At 41.4% G+C, this 15,968-nt stretch overlaps 1 protein-coding gene across 1 annotated transcript in view; it reads left to right on the forward strand.

Moving 5' to 3' along the window:
- AKAP6 (A-kinase anchoring protein 6) overlaps positions 1 to 15,767 on the forward strand; it is a 476,852-nt gene extending 461,085 nt beyond the window's left edge. Inside the window, exons 13-15 of the mRNA XM_073577839.1 lie at positions 3,570 to 3,782; positions 4,367 to 7,174; positions 8,769 to 15,767. Coding sequence (XP_073433940.1) covers positions 3,570 to 3,782; positions 4,367 to 7,174; positions 8,769 to 8,807 — 3,060 coding nt within the window. The 3' untranslated portion in view covers positions 8,808 to 15,767. The remainder of the gene's footprint in view (positions 1 to 3,569; positions 3,783 to 4,366; positions 7,175 to 8,768) is intronic.
- Positions 15,768 to 15,968: the final 201 nt, after the last annotated feature.

The following is a 15,968-nucleotide window of genomic DNA, read 5'->3' on the forward strand; positions in this document are numbered from 1 at the left end:
TGGTCTCCGCTGCTGGAGGCGGGAGATGGTGGACACTGGCCTGCACGCTGCTGATGCTCCCAGGACAGAGCACTCCTCTGCCTGGCTTCTGCTGCTACTGGACACACGGCTTCCCTCTCTATCTGGTCTGCGGCACCACTTCTGGCCCTTCTCTCTGCTACGGCCCCTCTGCAGGAGGTGGGGCCTGTCGCAGCACCGGTATTGTCTATAGGGATGGGGCGCAGCGCTCCTCTCACTGTGCGCTGCCCCAGGTTTGCGTCAAAGCTCTCCTGCTGCACACGTTTTCCTCTTTTATTCCCCCGGTCCCCCCCCCGTCAGGAGGAAGGTTCGGCACACTAATGCTTCCCCCCGGGAACAGGGGATGCAGTGTTATGAAATAAGTCACCGTAGGAGGCAAAAACAGAAATACTAGCTAAGTCCAGAAAACCAGAGAAGTTGGCAGCTATCGGATTGCAGACCCCTGAACCTAACAACAACAACTAGCAGTAGCCGTGGGGGGTTCCTACGGTGCCCTAGACCCCTCGATCACAGCCGGAGAACTACATAGCCTAAAGACAGAAAGGGAAATCTAAACTGCCCCAGAGCAGACCCCAAAGCAATAGGCAGCCCCCAACATATAATGACGGTGAAGCAAGATGAAAAAACACTCACACAGATAGAAAGATAGGCTGAGCAAATGATGGGGCCCAAGCTAACTAAATAGGACAGAATAGAAAAGCTGCTGTCTGCAATCCGCCAAAACCCTCTCAAAAACAAGAGCCAACAGACTGATAGGGAAAAAAGCCCTGAAGACGCTAGGCTTCAAAAAGACTATATCAGTAATCAGGTATTTTCTGAAGACAGAGCAAAAAGGAATTCAGCTCCCCCAGCAGGGAAAGGCAGAAATCCAGAAAAACAAGGCAAAACAAAACCAAAACACAAATGCAAAAAGTAGAGCAGAAAACTTAGCTTTTGAGGAGCAGGAATCAGACTGGTCTCCAAGAATCCCTCAGAGTAATCACCCGCAAGGCAAAAGGGCGTCGGCTGCCTTATATCAAGTCAGCAATTCTAGTCACCCAGTCATCATCATTCTGCTCAGGTGCTGTGTAATCAGCCTCACTACCTTCCTTCACCAGAAGAGGGAGTTCATCAGACCTCAATGGTGAAGGGGAAAATGAACTCACAACAATGCAGTCTCAACATTTCCGGACTCAGCATGCAGGTACCCGCAGTCCTGTCATCCCCCTTACACTCCTCCTCTCCTTTAGCTCTCCTCTTCATGTTCTTTTATGTCCTCCATAGGTGGGACAGATGCCCACAGTTTTCACATCCATTTCTGCCTCCTTTGCACCACATTCTGCCAAAAGAAACTTTTCTGTGCACACTGAACATTTTGAGGCTTCTCCTGAATTTGCTCATCAGGAGTACTCAGAACCTCAGGTTGAGTGGTAGTCAGGTTGGGTCATAGGGGACGGGAGTATGTCCAGGTTCAACGGAGCAGCTATCTCTGGAGTTTCAGGCCTATGTACTTCACTTGGACTAGCAGGCGGTGAACTATCCACTTCAGAGGATGAGGCAAGGGATTCTTCCTCATCACCGTCGGGAACTGTGGTAGTGAGTGTTTCACCTTACTATAGACAGTCAACATCTGCTCCCTCTCCTCTTGGCGTCCGATGTCATGGCTCTGTCTGGTTCTGGGTGCGGCTCCCCTCCTCTCACCGTACCATTTCTTCCAGATGCAGTGCTCTCTCCAGTTGGCATAACCTTCAGGAGGGTGAGAGAATCTTCACTGTCGGCTGTCTTGTATAGCAACTTCTAGACAGGTGCCCCATTCTTCCACACGTCCAACACTCACGTCCATGCCTGTCTGGTGGGCGCTTCGGTCTGGATCACTGTCCTCTACAGGAAGCATTCCTCCTCTGCAATTGCTCTTCACCCCAGGATCTGAAAATAAATTTTGGGGCTGCGTCTGGAGTTTTTCTTATGCTCCGCATCTCTCCTCTAATGTCTCTCTCCGCTTGACGTAAGTTTCCCTGGAGTATGAGAGCGGACTCCAAGGTGGCAGCAAGGACTTCCTTCAGGCTCTCAATTTCTTCCCATATTTTCTGCATTCCCTGCCGTAATTCGCGGGACCACTCCTGCTCTTCCTCGTTCTGGGTAGATGCCTCGCGGCTCCGCACTATCCCTGCCAAGGCTGCGGTCCTCTGCTCCAGTTCTCTTTTGCAAGCTTCTGCCCTCATCTCTGAAAAACTCTTGCACGGGTTAGCTCACATGTGCTCATGCAAAGCTTGCTTAAGAAGTGCTTCTCTAAAGCCTGTCACTAGCTGGTCTCTCAGCACTATGTCAGGGGTCCTACGCCTATGCCATCTCGCTTAAAAATCACAGCGTGGATCTTCTGCAGCACATTCATGTATTGGGTCACAGACTCCTGCTCCCTTTGGACCCGGTGGAAATAGCACATACGCAATTCATCAACATCTGTGGGGTCTCCGTGCATCTCTTCTATAATCTGTAGCACCTTGTTAAAGGTATCGCGCTCATGGGGAGGCCGTAACATAATGGAGTTTCTCGCCTCTCCATCCAGAGCCATCAGGACAACCTCTGCCTTCATTATGGAGGTCATGGGGTGCATCCTCAACATACCCCTGACTCGCTCAGTCCAGTTCCATAACAGAATGTTGTTCCCTGTAAACTTAGGGAGGTTACTCAATATTGTCCCCTGCAGTATACTGGCCCTTGGGGCACCCCTGACTGCTTGGTCTGCCACCTCTGCAACCGTAAACTGCATCCTGCTGACTATGCCAAGTGTAAGCAGGTTGCGGGATGCAGTGACAGACAGGAGGCAAACCAAGGGTTAACAAGTTTAAGAACAGGGGAATACACCACACAGGGAGGCAAAGGGTTAAACAATGGGTTAAACAGGACAATAAGCAAAGGATATTCTGAGGTAAAGAATAAAGGATCAAGTAAGGACAGTTCTTGTGAAGCACTTGTGTCAGAAGTTCCTCAAACTGTAACTCCTGCTGGGAACTCAATAACAACGGCTGATGTGGTGTCTTTTTCGCGCCAAAACTCTCCTGCTGCATGCGCTTTCCTCTTTTATCCGCCCGGCCCCTCTGTCCAGACCCGGCATGCAGGTACCCGCGGTCCGTTCGTCCCCCTTACATATGCACCTGGTAAGAACCATACATATTCATAGAGGGACGGTAAAAAACACCCTAAAGTAAGAGAGATGAAATCACATATCACCAGGACCACCTCATCCACACACAACATTTATAGGTGGTAAGGCAACATGAGATGTAGAATAGTGCCAGGGCATAACAAAGAAGGTAGGTGAGCAAGGGCAGAAGAGACATACTTTATGAACTTGCCTGGAATTGCTTCTTAAGCAAAAAAAAATTCAATGATTGAGGTACTAGAGTAGGAACAGAAAAAGTAACTACGAAATACTGTCGTTTTTTGAGAACATTATATCTATGAGCCCTTGGAAATACATAACACGTGGTGCACATTTCCATTTGTTGTGGTATTTTACTACTATGTAATTCGCATTTATATATGTTCTGCATCTGTTCTTTTTCCTATAGACTCTTTGCTCTGAGCTCAGGCTTCGGAGACGCGGTGTGTCATCCATCCTGCGTTTATGTCATCATCTTCTAAACCTCCAGGACCAGATTCCACAACATGATGTCCCCAATCTGCAGCTTCTTAGTGTCAATTTGGAGAGGAGATGGGAAGCCATTGTGATGCAGAGCACACAATGGCAAAGGCATCTTCTGAGGGAACTGGGGGAAGAGCAGGTGAGTTTGGAAATTAAGAGATTTATTTTGTGTTCAGAGAAGTATCAGATTGCAGGAGGCAATTCACTCATAGCAGCTTACAGCTGCTAGTAATATAGGAATGCGCCTCCCTTAATATCATATTTAATCATGATAGATGTAAGAGACCTTTAATAAATTTCTAATTTGCACATTTCAGATATGACCATTTATTGTATAGAATGCAGATACATGGCTAAGATTTGGTATCTAGCTATATTTCCATTGTATAATTGATCCTTCTGTTACAGTCTGTGCATGAATATTGTATATTGTGTGCATTTAAAGTGTACGAACACCTTGACAGCAATTTCTACTGTTCCTAAAATATAAAATAAATTACTCTGTTAATAGTTCCAATTAATGTTATCTTACAGTATCTACAGATCTTACGTGTACCTATGCATCTCTATGGTTTTGGACTTCCACAGATCTGTAAACACAAACAATGCTGATGGTTTATTGCATAATAAGTTGTCTGTTTCCTATGAACATAAGTACACATGATATCTGTTTAACAATAGCCATGTAAACATTATATTTACTGTGTAACTCTGATATTTTAGGAAATGGATCTACTGGTGGACCCTGATTGGGCTGATTTAAGTAGTGCTCCCGGCGAGGAAGCTCTGGAATGGGATGAGACTGATATCACAATTGAGGCCATAGGTGGTGATCAGGATGAAGAGCAGATAAAAGCAGAGACATTTCTATCAGATGGAAGACAATGCACAGAACAAGGTGTTTCAGATCAAGTTCAACAACAAAGTCCTCTCCAAACACCTGCTGTGTATCAAGTCTACAGTGTGCATGACATAGAGATTTTCAGAACAAACATAGATCCTTCACCTAAAGAAACTTCAAAGAAATCTAGCACCCTAGCACCCCTCCCTCTTTCTCTTCTTCAAGGATTTCCATTTTTATCTTTGCCAGACTTGGCTGATGGATCTTCTGAAACCCCTCATTTTCATAGAAAAAAACATCAGAAAGATTCCTGTGGACTTTCTGAGAGCGAGAGTGGAATTGCAAGTGGAGAAGGTGTGACTGCTGCCAATTCAGAAGGATGTTTGTCACTTGATGGAGAAATACCACAAGGGTGCTTAGTTCAGAATGTGGATGTGGGGCAAGTTGGGGATAAAGAAATTGGACATACTCAGTATTACAGAACAAAGCCACAAAGCCAGCTCCCATTTATTGATTCTTCACAATTACAAGCTGATAAACACAAATTTGTGATGCTCGAAAAAACTCAGAGGCTAATACCTAGTTTTTGTCTCCAAAGAATTCCAGGACAGATTGGTGCAAACAGAACAATGCTTACAGCTAGCTCAGAAGATCATAGTCCAGAAGATACAGTTGAGGATCTTATTGAAATTCTAAGTCCAGAAAACACTCCACCTAATTCATCCTCACTGGAATCGCTTTCAGGAGCTGGTGAAGTTCTAGAATCTGCAGTTCTCAGGCGTAGCGTGTCTCTCGAGAGCTGGCCAGCTTCATATAAGAGCAATGAAGACCTTTTTAGTCAGCAAGGTTCAGCTGATGTTACCCCAGGAAGTGAACCAGGAGAAGAATTAAGTAAGCGTACCTTGGACCTACTAAAAAGATTGGAGGACATAGAATGCCCATTGGAACAAAAAATGAAGCGTAGTCTTTCTGATGACATAACTCTAAGGAGTGGTTCTCGTAAGGCATCACTTACTGGATTGCAGTCCCCACTAGATAAAGAATCATCAGGTAATGAAGATGTTGGCTCCGAGGTGACAGAACTGAGTAGTAGTGAGGAACTTTCACTAAGATCTGAAGATATGCTTATGCTGAAAGGCCGACTAGGATTGCTCAATTCCAATGCATCTTTCCGCAAACACTTGAGTCGTTCCCTTGGAGGAGAGGAAAGTGAAGCCAATCTGAGTATGATTGTTAATGTATCATGTACCTCGGCCTGCACTGACGAAGAAGATGATAGTGATTTGCTGTCTAGTTCCACACTCACGTTAACTGAAGAAGAGGAGGAAGAGGAACTTGAGGGGCCAAACTCTAGTTTGGGAAGTGAGGATGATGGTGGAGATGGCACAGATCTTCCCTTAGGATCTGATTTTATTAGAAGGGAGTTGCAAGCCTGGATCAGGCCTTCATTTTTCCTTTCAGGAGAGAGAAGAAAAATAAACAGACTAGTACAAGACTTGTCTGGGACACATAAATCTGAGAAGAGTTTGCCATTTTCTATGCAAAGACAGAAAGAGAGCAATGGAAATGTTAAAAGTACTAATAACGTTTTGGAAAAAGTAGGTGATGAAGAGATGTTACTAAACTCAAATCAACTGGTAGATGACATGGAAAATGGAAATTTAAATAATAGGGAAATTACCATGAAGGACACTTTGACCAATAGAATCTTCCCTGAAAAAAAAATAAAATCTGGTCCATACCCATCAATATCAATTACCAAAACAGAAAAACTTCATCCTCCAAGCATGCCTGCATTGGCTTTCCACAAGCCACGTGAGCTAGGACCTTCTTCTAAAGGGAAGAGCAACTTGCGGGTTACAAGTGATTCAGTTGCTGATGTAGATATGCTGGATAACAGTTTATTGCAGCTTGAAAAAGATCCACCTTCTGTGGTTGCTCATGGATCAGCAGATGAGGGGTCATGTTCTTGTCATAGTTCTACTCATGAAAGGTCTAGCAGTCCAGATTGTTCTGTACAAGATTTTGTAAAGGAAATTCTGGATATGACATCTAATGCACTTCATGGATCATCTCCAGAAGTTGGCCAGAAACAAGGGACTGGGGCACAAATAAGGAAAAAAGTGCTGGAACATTCTCGCAAACAACTTGAAAGAGGTGACTTCTACTCTTACTTATCTCTTTCTTCTCATGACAGTGATTGTGGAGAGCTTAGTGGATCGGCAAGGGCTTCAACACCACCTACAACTGCAGAAGGATCCACAGATCATCAAATAGAGAGTATGTTTGAGGCATGTCCAGATGAAAGCATAAAAGAACAGACAAGTGATGAGTCTTCTGATCTTAAAGGTTCTTCTGAGCTGACATCCCCACAGCCAATATTAAAAGCTTTACCAGTAAAAGGTACTGCTGATGGGAGCGCTCAGAACAGACCCACAATCTCAGGGCAGCTATCCGTCAATAGAGTTTCTGCCCGGAAATTTCAGGATCACTCAACTGCTGCTGCAAAAGGAACTAACAGCAATGTTCCTTACAAGAAAATGCCTTCCACTAAAGAAGTTCGCTTTGAGCCTAAAGCCAAAAGTTCTGTAAAGTCTGCAGTCTCAAGCCTGCCTATACTGCACAAAAGGGTCAGAGATCAAAGGACAATGGCAACAGGTGGTGCAAGCCTCGGCACTGGGCATCAGAAGGTAGGTATATCCATGTATGCATACCATATCTGCTAGGTATCACTTTAGATGTTATATTCCTAAACTACACTGATCCAATGGTATGTTTTACTACAAATACAAAATGGATGTCAGTCAAATTGCAAACTTGTAGGTCATATAACAAACATATAACTCTGCCGCAATTCACTAAAACTGTAAATCATTGAAAAAAATAAAAATAAAATACAGATTATTAGCTATTGGCTCCTACCCCCAACTTCTTATTGTAATTAAGGATTAGCTCCTATGTTAGAATATACCATCTGCATATGTGACACAAAGATAAATGCTCGTTTAAATATCATCTAATGATAGACACAGTAAGTAAAGCAAAGCATGAATATGCAATTGCTCATTAGCTGTTATAATTAGAATAGCATTACGGTTGTTAACTGTACTGGCACAGAAAGTACCGCTTATAAATGAGTTTAATGCCAAGAAAGTATATTTCAAGATACTTTACATTATTTACCAAATAAATACAAAATCATTGATTCACCCAAGGAAATAACATTTTTATTTAAAAGGTGCCATGTGCAGAGGTAGTGTAAGGCCGGCATCAGCTGAGAATATGAAAAATCATCCAATTTTCATCCAGAAAACTTGGACGATTTTCATTTTTATTGTTATCCATGTGTCCGTACTTTATATGTGACACCCATATGGCATCCGTGTAACATCCATGGGGCTTATATATACATCAACATTTTAAAGTGTAACAAAAGTATTCATAAAAGTCAGATGATATTTGGATGTTCCATATTCTATATTGGATCCGATTTATTTACGTACTGATAAACTTGAATGAGCAAATATTGTCAGAGATACTCAAGAGAATAGTGAACCCTGGGATGTTTTTCATATGGCCCCTAATTCACAGTAAAATTAACAGCCCTATTTAATTACATTGGTCAGTGTGCTATCCGATTGTACTTGGACAATACACGTCTGTATAATAACCTCATCTAAACGAGTATTTAAGGGGAACCTGTTATGTGAAAAATGCTATTAACATGCAGATATGGGGTTAATCTGCAGGTTAATGGTATCCTGAAGCTGCCCATCCCTGCACTGTGAGCCCCACTGCCAGGAGGAAACGAACTTTATTCCTCCCGGCAGTCTTGGACTTTCAGTCATAGAGGAGTGGCTTCAGTGAGCAGCAGCTCTAACCATGCCTACAGCACTGACTGACAGCCAGCTCTATACTGGTGCACTGCTGAGCTGTCAGTCAGTGCAGAGACGTGCTTACAGCCGTACTAAGCGATGACTGTAGCGTGCCGGCTGTGCCTCTATGACTGAAAGATTAAGTCCAAGTATTTTGGCGAGCTAATCTAAATCCCTGCCCTTCTAGCACGATTGTCCAGTTCTCTCCCTATTTTGGCATGCAGGAAGACAACTGTCAATCCAGGGCAATGGGCGGGAAAAATCCACCAGGGAACTGCCTGTCCGACTAGTCTCCCGTGCAGCTCAGTCCTTGGTGGTATTTAAAGCGGCGGAATTATAAATGTTAGCCTTTTTCATTTTTTGGGTACATTGAAAATGCAATGATATTTTCTTTTCTTTTTTATTTCAGAGACCATTAAATGGATCCAAAACCAACAAGGACGTGTAACTGCCTTCTCTTTGCTAGGGTGAATCCTCTGCAAAGGTGAAGGTGGCGGTGTTGTCTGCACTGCTCTCTCGTCTATGCTTCCTCTCGCACAGCATCTTGGATTTTCTTCCATCTGCTTTTTGTGAGAAATTAAGAACATATAAACCCTTTCACTGAGTGGGTATACAACAGGGTATTGATAATACATTGCCCTATGCCTGGCAATCAGTATTACCCTTGAGTACGAGCCTTTCATTTTTTGGTGATAAAAGGTCATAAAAGGTCTGAAATCTTGGCCTTTGGGAGCAAGTATAGAGAATAACCTCAAGGGCATATTACAATTCAGTTTTGAGGCAGTAGATGAAAATGTGCTATTAACAATGGATGCAGTAAAACAGATTGAGAATCAAAAGTGTCAACCTTTTGCCACCATATAAAAGCAGAGGAAATGTAATATGTGTGGTTCCAAAAAGGTAACGTTTGTATGACCAGAATGCAGGTAGACAAGCATGTGAACAAGGAAAAAGACAGATTTGGGAACAGAAACTCAAAAATGTAAGTGCAAAATGGTAAAAGTCGTGGAAAACGCAATGGTTGGAATAAGTAATATGGCAAGGTCTGTATTGGATTAACCCCTTGTCTGATTAGAGGGTGTCTTTGATGGCAGTATTCAGTCACCATCCACAAAGACATTCATTTGCTTTATTGATGGCTGTTCAGACAATTAAGATGTAAGTAGTGAAGCACTAATAGGGACCTAATGGAAAATAAAATAATGTAATCTATTACACATAGTTATTATGACCTCATATATCACCGTGTGCTATGGTCTTTGCATTAAAGATTTAGTTGAGTGTATCAAACCTTTTGAATGCCAAAATAAGAAATTTTCTCATTTTACACAATTTTTTTATTAAGGATTTTTGAATGCTCCACATGTCTTTAGTATCTTTATAACTCCGCTCCATAGGGATCCCATGATCCAGATAAGTTACTTGTTGCCTGTCTGTTAGTGAGACACCTTATCATTGTAGCAAAATCTCACCATCTATACACAACACTATGCACAGTGTATAAGTTATAATACAGACATAAGGACCTAGAGTCACAAAACAATCATTGCTTCAATGCATTTTGCTTTCATGACATAAGGACTTAAAGTGGCCATACGCCTTAAATATCTGTCAACTACTATTCCATCCAACCCCTCCATGCACAAGCAAGCTCAGCTCAGCCATCCTGACACCCCTAAACACATGTACACTTGCTTGCAGAGTGCGTGTGTTGTCAGTGGAGAGAGGGGAGTAAGAGGCAGATAGTTTTAGCAGTGGCTCATGTCCTGTAAAAATACTCATATCCAATATAGCAACCGGCCTGACCCTTCTATCTTCAACAGCAGGACCATCACATATAAAATAAGTTGACTGGTACCACCAAAATCAATGTGCATGATTGACATTCATTAAATGTGGCCACATTAAAGATATTCTGCCACTTTAAAATATCATATTCATTGTGCAGAACATAAAAATTAATAATGTTTGCCATTCACATGCTGTTAAAGAACACTCAAGTAAAGAGTTCTGATGTTACCTTATATAGTAAGGCGCCATATGGAGTTAAAAGTATGTAGCAGTGTGATCGTCCAATGATGAGCTGAGTGCTGGTGGACATGCTCAGTTATTCTCCCCACTGCCTGGTCTCCACTCAGTGATCCTATGATCACTGTAAGTACAGCCAATAGAAATTGCTTTTTGCCATGCTTGCCTGGGAAGGACCCGAGCCTCAGCAAGAGGACAGCAGTATGGCGAAGAAGCATCCCTCTACAGCATAAGTAACAAGGGATATTACTATCAGCCACCAGGGGGGAGTGAGACTGATACTGCCCAGAGCCCACCATCAGCAGATTTGCAGCAGCACCAAGATGAACATATAAAAGCAAAAAATGTTAAAGAAACTTATTTTTTTATGCTTGGAACACTGTAAATTAGTTTAAAATTGCTATTAATGCCATTTCAGGATTTTTGGGGGGCAGAAAAAGCTTCATATGTTATTGTGGTGATCCGAAACTAACAATTGTTTTAATCTAAATGGCTATATATTCAATGTAACAATCTTATGTTTTCTAATATACTTAAATTAAAAAGTCCCTATCGTTCCCTCACTGCACTATCTAACTGCTTTTTTTTACCTACTTCCTGTTTGATGACGCTTCGTTTGTGAATCCACAGTGCATTCTGGGACACTCATATGATATCTGATCAGGGGGCAGAGGCTGCGGTCAATGCCGCAGCCTCTGCTCTATCCCTGACACAAAGAGTCATCAGTGACATCTGTTTCAGAGGTTGGGCCACTCCCTGCTCTACTGAGCATGTGTCGGTTGTCAGTTCCAGACTATGAGCTCACTGCTCACTGTGTAATATTCTTCTCACTGCACAGTGACAGTGCACTCCCTCACCGACTATGATGATAAGTAATGAGCCAGCAAGAGAGCGCAGTGTCACTGTGCATTGTAAAGGGAAAATACTGTGAGCAGAGATCAGCCTCTACTCCCTGATGAGGGTTCATTTAAGTGTGCCAGCATGCATTGGGGATCTCAAAAGAAGCATCATCAAAGTTAGATAGCGTAGTGAGGGATTGAAAGGGAATGTTTAATTAAAGTATACTAGAACAGATATTAGATTATGGCATTAACTAAACAGACATTTAGGATTAAAATAAATTCTTCACATTTATATGATGAGTCAAGGCACAGAACTGGATCTGTGACTACAACTTATGTTAATCTCTGTGTACGTTGACAAAGTGGTGAAGGTTAATTGTGTAGCATAAATCAGATATTGGCTGTGTGACTGCAGCTCGGTGTGTTTTACACTGAAATGCTCATGTTTCAGAGTAATCATACCTTTTAAAGCCATCCGCTGACTGGTCCAAAGCGGGTCCCTGGCTGACTTCTCTCCACCCTACTCCAAACTTCTGTGTGTACATAGGGAGAGAACTGTCAGTCAAAATGAGCAGGGAGAAGCCACCGGGGACCTGCCTCAAACTTGTCTACAGAGACATATAGTCCGCGGCTGGCTTTTCAAAATAAGTTTACACTGAAACATCGTAGACAATGGTTCAGGCAGCATGAATCTGATGACAGGTTCCTTGAACAGTTGCTAGTGATTCACTCTCTTAGTAACCTATTACTAAGGGAAAAATAGCCATGTATTTTTCTTTATATGACATTAAAACTAGATCCTTATCACCCTTTGTGTTGCAGCTCACATCAGAATTGCCTTTTAACTGAGGTCAAAGTAAAGGCAAGAGAGGCTTGTCAAGACTTAAATTGCTCCTTTCTATATGACTGACTCACACGTAACTCCCACGTTCTGGAGCAAGAAAAATTTGCAGAAATCCTCCTATGAAAATTGGGAGATCAGCAAAGATTATTTTTAAGTCTGTTCACACTTCTGTCTTAAAACATGAACAGGTAGTAGTTTAGCTACAATATCTTTATGGGTTACAAATGTTTGGAAACTAGGGTACACTACAACCCCATCAAGTTAATGATCAAAAGGATTACTAGAAGTCAGACCCTTCCAATACTCTGATATCGATGACCTATCCTAAGAAAAGCCTGTTGGTGCGGCTTATCAAAGTCTTCCATATTTCCACTGCAGCACTTGGACTTCAAGCAGATAATCAAACTTAGATTCACGATGGTTGGTCCAGCTGTAATGTGGAAGGTTCAGCTTTGCGGTCTTTGTATAGATACTAAATTGCTCTTCCTTTCACCTACGCCACATACACAAAATGAAACAATGCAAATCAGCTTCATAAGTCATATCTACTTCTATATTATGTGTATCCTTTATTCAATCTCTAGCATTGGAGCAACATGAAACTAAAATAGAGCGCTGCTTTTTCCATTACAAAAATAAATTGCCCACAATATCATTATTTAATCTCCTATTCAACAGGATCGAAGCTGCAGTTTGGCTGCTGATGAGAAAGTTCAGTCAAAAATGAAAACTCAGATATCGCATAGTTTATAGTGTGTGTGCGCACAGGCAGGTTTTGGAGCGCCCAAAAATGCATCAAAACTATTTGCTCTTCATATGTTCAATTTTTTTGAGTATCATTTAACAGTGCTAATGTTAACACTAATGGTTTCTTCATTGTTGAATAGCGTAAAAATGAAAAGTCCAGAGAACACCAGGAAAAAAGATGCCACAAAAACTACAAAAAACACTAAAAAAATACATTTCAATGGTCAAAAATATCGAATAAGAACTCAGGGGGAAAAAAATGGAAAAAAGCCAGCTTTTCCTGAAGTGTCTTCCTCTTGACTATCTCTGTGGGTTTGCCTGACTGAAAAGGACGTTGTGTGCACATACCCTTACAGATCAGTTCTAGTAGCTTGTGGCTGCTATTTTCTTGACAATGTCAATCATTTGTTACTGAGCTTTCTTTATACAGTTGATAGTTGACAGGTGCATATAGTCACGTCATGACCAAGTTCCACCCGTGGTATGAAATCTTTAAAAAAATGTCCTACCAGAATGCACCAAGTGACCTATCCAAATGAAAAACAAATATTAACATTTCCGTGTTAGATTTCCCATCCCTGGTCATCTCTAGTGTGCTACGAATCAATATAAAATGCTGTGATTACTCTAGTTTTTCTTCAATATGGTAAACCTGCCTATAACAGAACATCTCCGAAGTTAGCGCTCAATGAAACGATTGCAGACGGCTGTTTTCTATTTCTTCAGTTCTTACTAGGTGATCAGAGGATCTTATCAACCTTAAAATTGAAAAGTAATGGCACTTTCCCGCATTTGTAACAACTACTGTCACTTAAAACTTCTGCTGGCAGATTTCTACCATCAAATATTGACCATTTTTACAGCTGTCATATTAGCATTTGTGTGGACTCTCACAAGAAAGTATTTTAGGGATCATAAATGTTTTTAAAGTTCTAGTGCTAATTTGTGACCCACGCATTAATTACAGAATTCACATAATATAGTAAAAAAAACTAAATGTGTTATCGAGAACCAGGAAGATCAAGCCTACATGTGAACCTTATAGTAGAGGGGGATGGTATCATATGGTACGGGCTGCACTATGCTAAATGAGAAGCCTTTTGTGTTCCAAAATAACCCTTTATTGTTCCAACGCGTTTTGGTGCTGGTCGATTTCTGAAATGTTGAGAAAAACCTTTTTGGTCTTTCACCTGGAGAAAAATGTTTTATTCTTTTTTACTTAGAGAAAGGTGCCCTTTTGGTGCCGAAAAATAAACTAGTGGGTGTTTAAACAACCCTTTAAGGATTGAAGATTCAGATTAACAAATTACCCACAGGGTAAAAATACCCTATTTAAGGGATTGTAATAAAACTTGACTTTTATTTGATTACATTTATAAAGGTGCTCTAACTATTAAAATATACTGAAGTCATCTTGTATTTTTTTCTATATTTAATTGAATTCCTGATATTAAAGGACCCTACGCTATCGGCTATTTATCCTAATGCATATTATTGTGCTATCCTGCCTAGGTCAGGGCTGTAGTCCATGAGCTAATATAGCAATCTCAGGGTAAGTATCATTCACAACGTAGACAAGAAACACTAAAGCTGATTAAAAGTAACTCATAGCCTCCCAACAAGTTTCACCTAGACAAACTTCCTCAGGGGGTTGGGGCTATAATTAATTAAATATGGTTCTTTACCCTCTGGGTCTTTTTGTTCCGAAACACATTGAAAACAAGAAAGAACCATTTTGAAACACAAAAAAATCTTCTTATTTACCACAGTGCAACCTATTCAATGTGATATTGTCCTCATCTACTACTATTTATCTGGAATCCTCCAGCCTTGGGGCCGCAGCAACACTCCCACCTTTCACTAACCTCACCGGGCGATACTGCTCCATATTTGTGCGCTTTTGTCCCCCAAACAGTTTTACATGTGAACTTTGTCACAGAAGGATAATGTGCCGGAATGTGTCACTGCAACATGGTTCATATTCCCATAAGTACTGGATGACAAGTTTCATGTTGGGTAGTAATTACTTATGAGCGATTATGTAGTACTTTTTTAAGAACAGTCACCAATATTGACCACTTTTTTATATTAAATATTAAAAGTCACGCTAAATGGAATAAGTGCCATAACTTGTGCCACCAAGAGCAAAGGTTCATAGCTACAAATGTCCATCCAAACAGTACAAATGTAATATCATGACTACACACTATACTTGTGTGGATACACATATGGGGATGTATACAGGAATATGAAATGGGAAATATTGGTCCAGTCTAGTAGGAAAATCTTATATGTTTTCCAGGGGGGTCAAAGTCCAATAATGGCAAAAAAAGGGGAAGAAAAAGTTCAGCTCGCCCATATATGAAGGATCAATGCAGGGAAACTTCCCGTGCCATAGGAAACAATCAGAGAAAAAAAATATATTCCAGCATTCAAATCTTCATAAAAACACTCTTTATTGAAAAAGAATTAAAAAGTGGTATGGCGAGTTCCAGATATAACAGTCAAACGCGTTTTAGGCTGCTGTCTTTACTCATCACCAATCACTAAAGAAGGCAGTTTGAAACATGTTTCCTTGTTTGTTTTTTTTATTTATTTTTCAATAAAAAGCATTTTTATGAAGATTTGGATTGGGGAATATATTTTTTGTGTGCAAAGTCCAATAGTTAAACTTTTTTTTTTACCAAACATATCAAGAATATGTCTAATCAAGAAAGATCAGATTCATCCTCATTCTCAGGCTCTGTACACACGGCAGTGACACGCGCATGAAGTTTCTACAGAAGTTCTTACAATGTCTCTGTAATCCAACGTCCCACAGGAATATGTCCTATATGGAAGTATAATGGTCTGACAATATCAAATATTCAAGAATGAAAACAAGTGGTTAGGAGTGATGAGCGAACGTGCTGGGATAAGGTGTTATCTGAGCATGCTCGTATGCTAACCGAGTGTCTTCTGCGTGCTCGAAAAATATATTCGAGTCCCCGCGGCTGCATGTCTCGCGGCTGTTCGACAGTCACAACACATGCAGTGATTGTCCATTTATTAGACAATCCCTGCATGTCTTGCAGCAGTCGAACAGCCGCGAGACATGCAGCCGCGGGGACTCGAATATATTTTTCGAGCACGCAGAAGACACTCGGTT

This window comes from Dendrobates tinctorius, unplaced genomic scaffold (assembly GCF_039654945.1).
Source record: "Dendrobates tinctorius isolate UK_male_01 unplaced genomic scaffold, ASM3965494v1 ptg000057l, whole genome shotgun sequence".
In the NCBI taxonomy this organism is placed as follows: domain Eukaryota; kingdom Metazoa; phylum Chordata; class Amphibia; order Anura; family Dendrobatidae; genus Dendrobates; species Dendrobates tinctorius.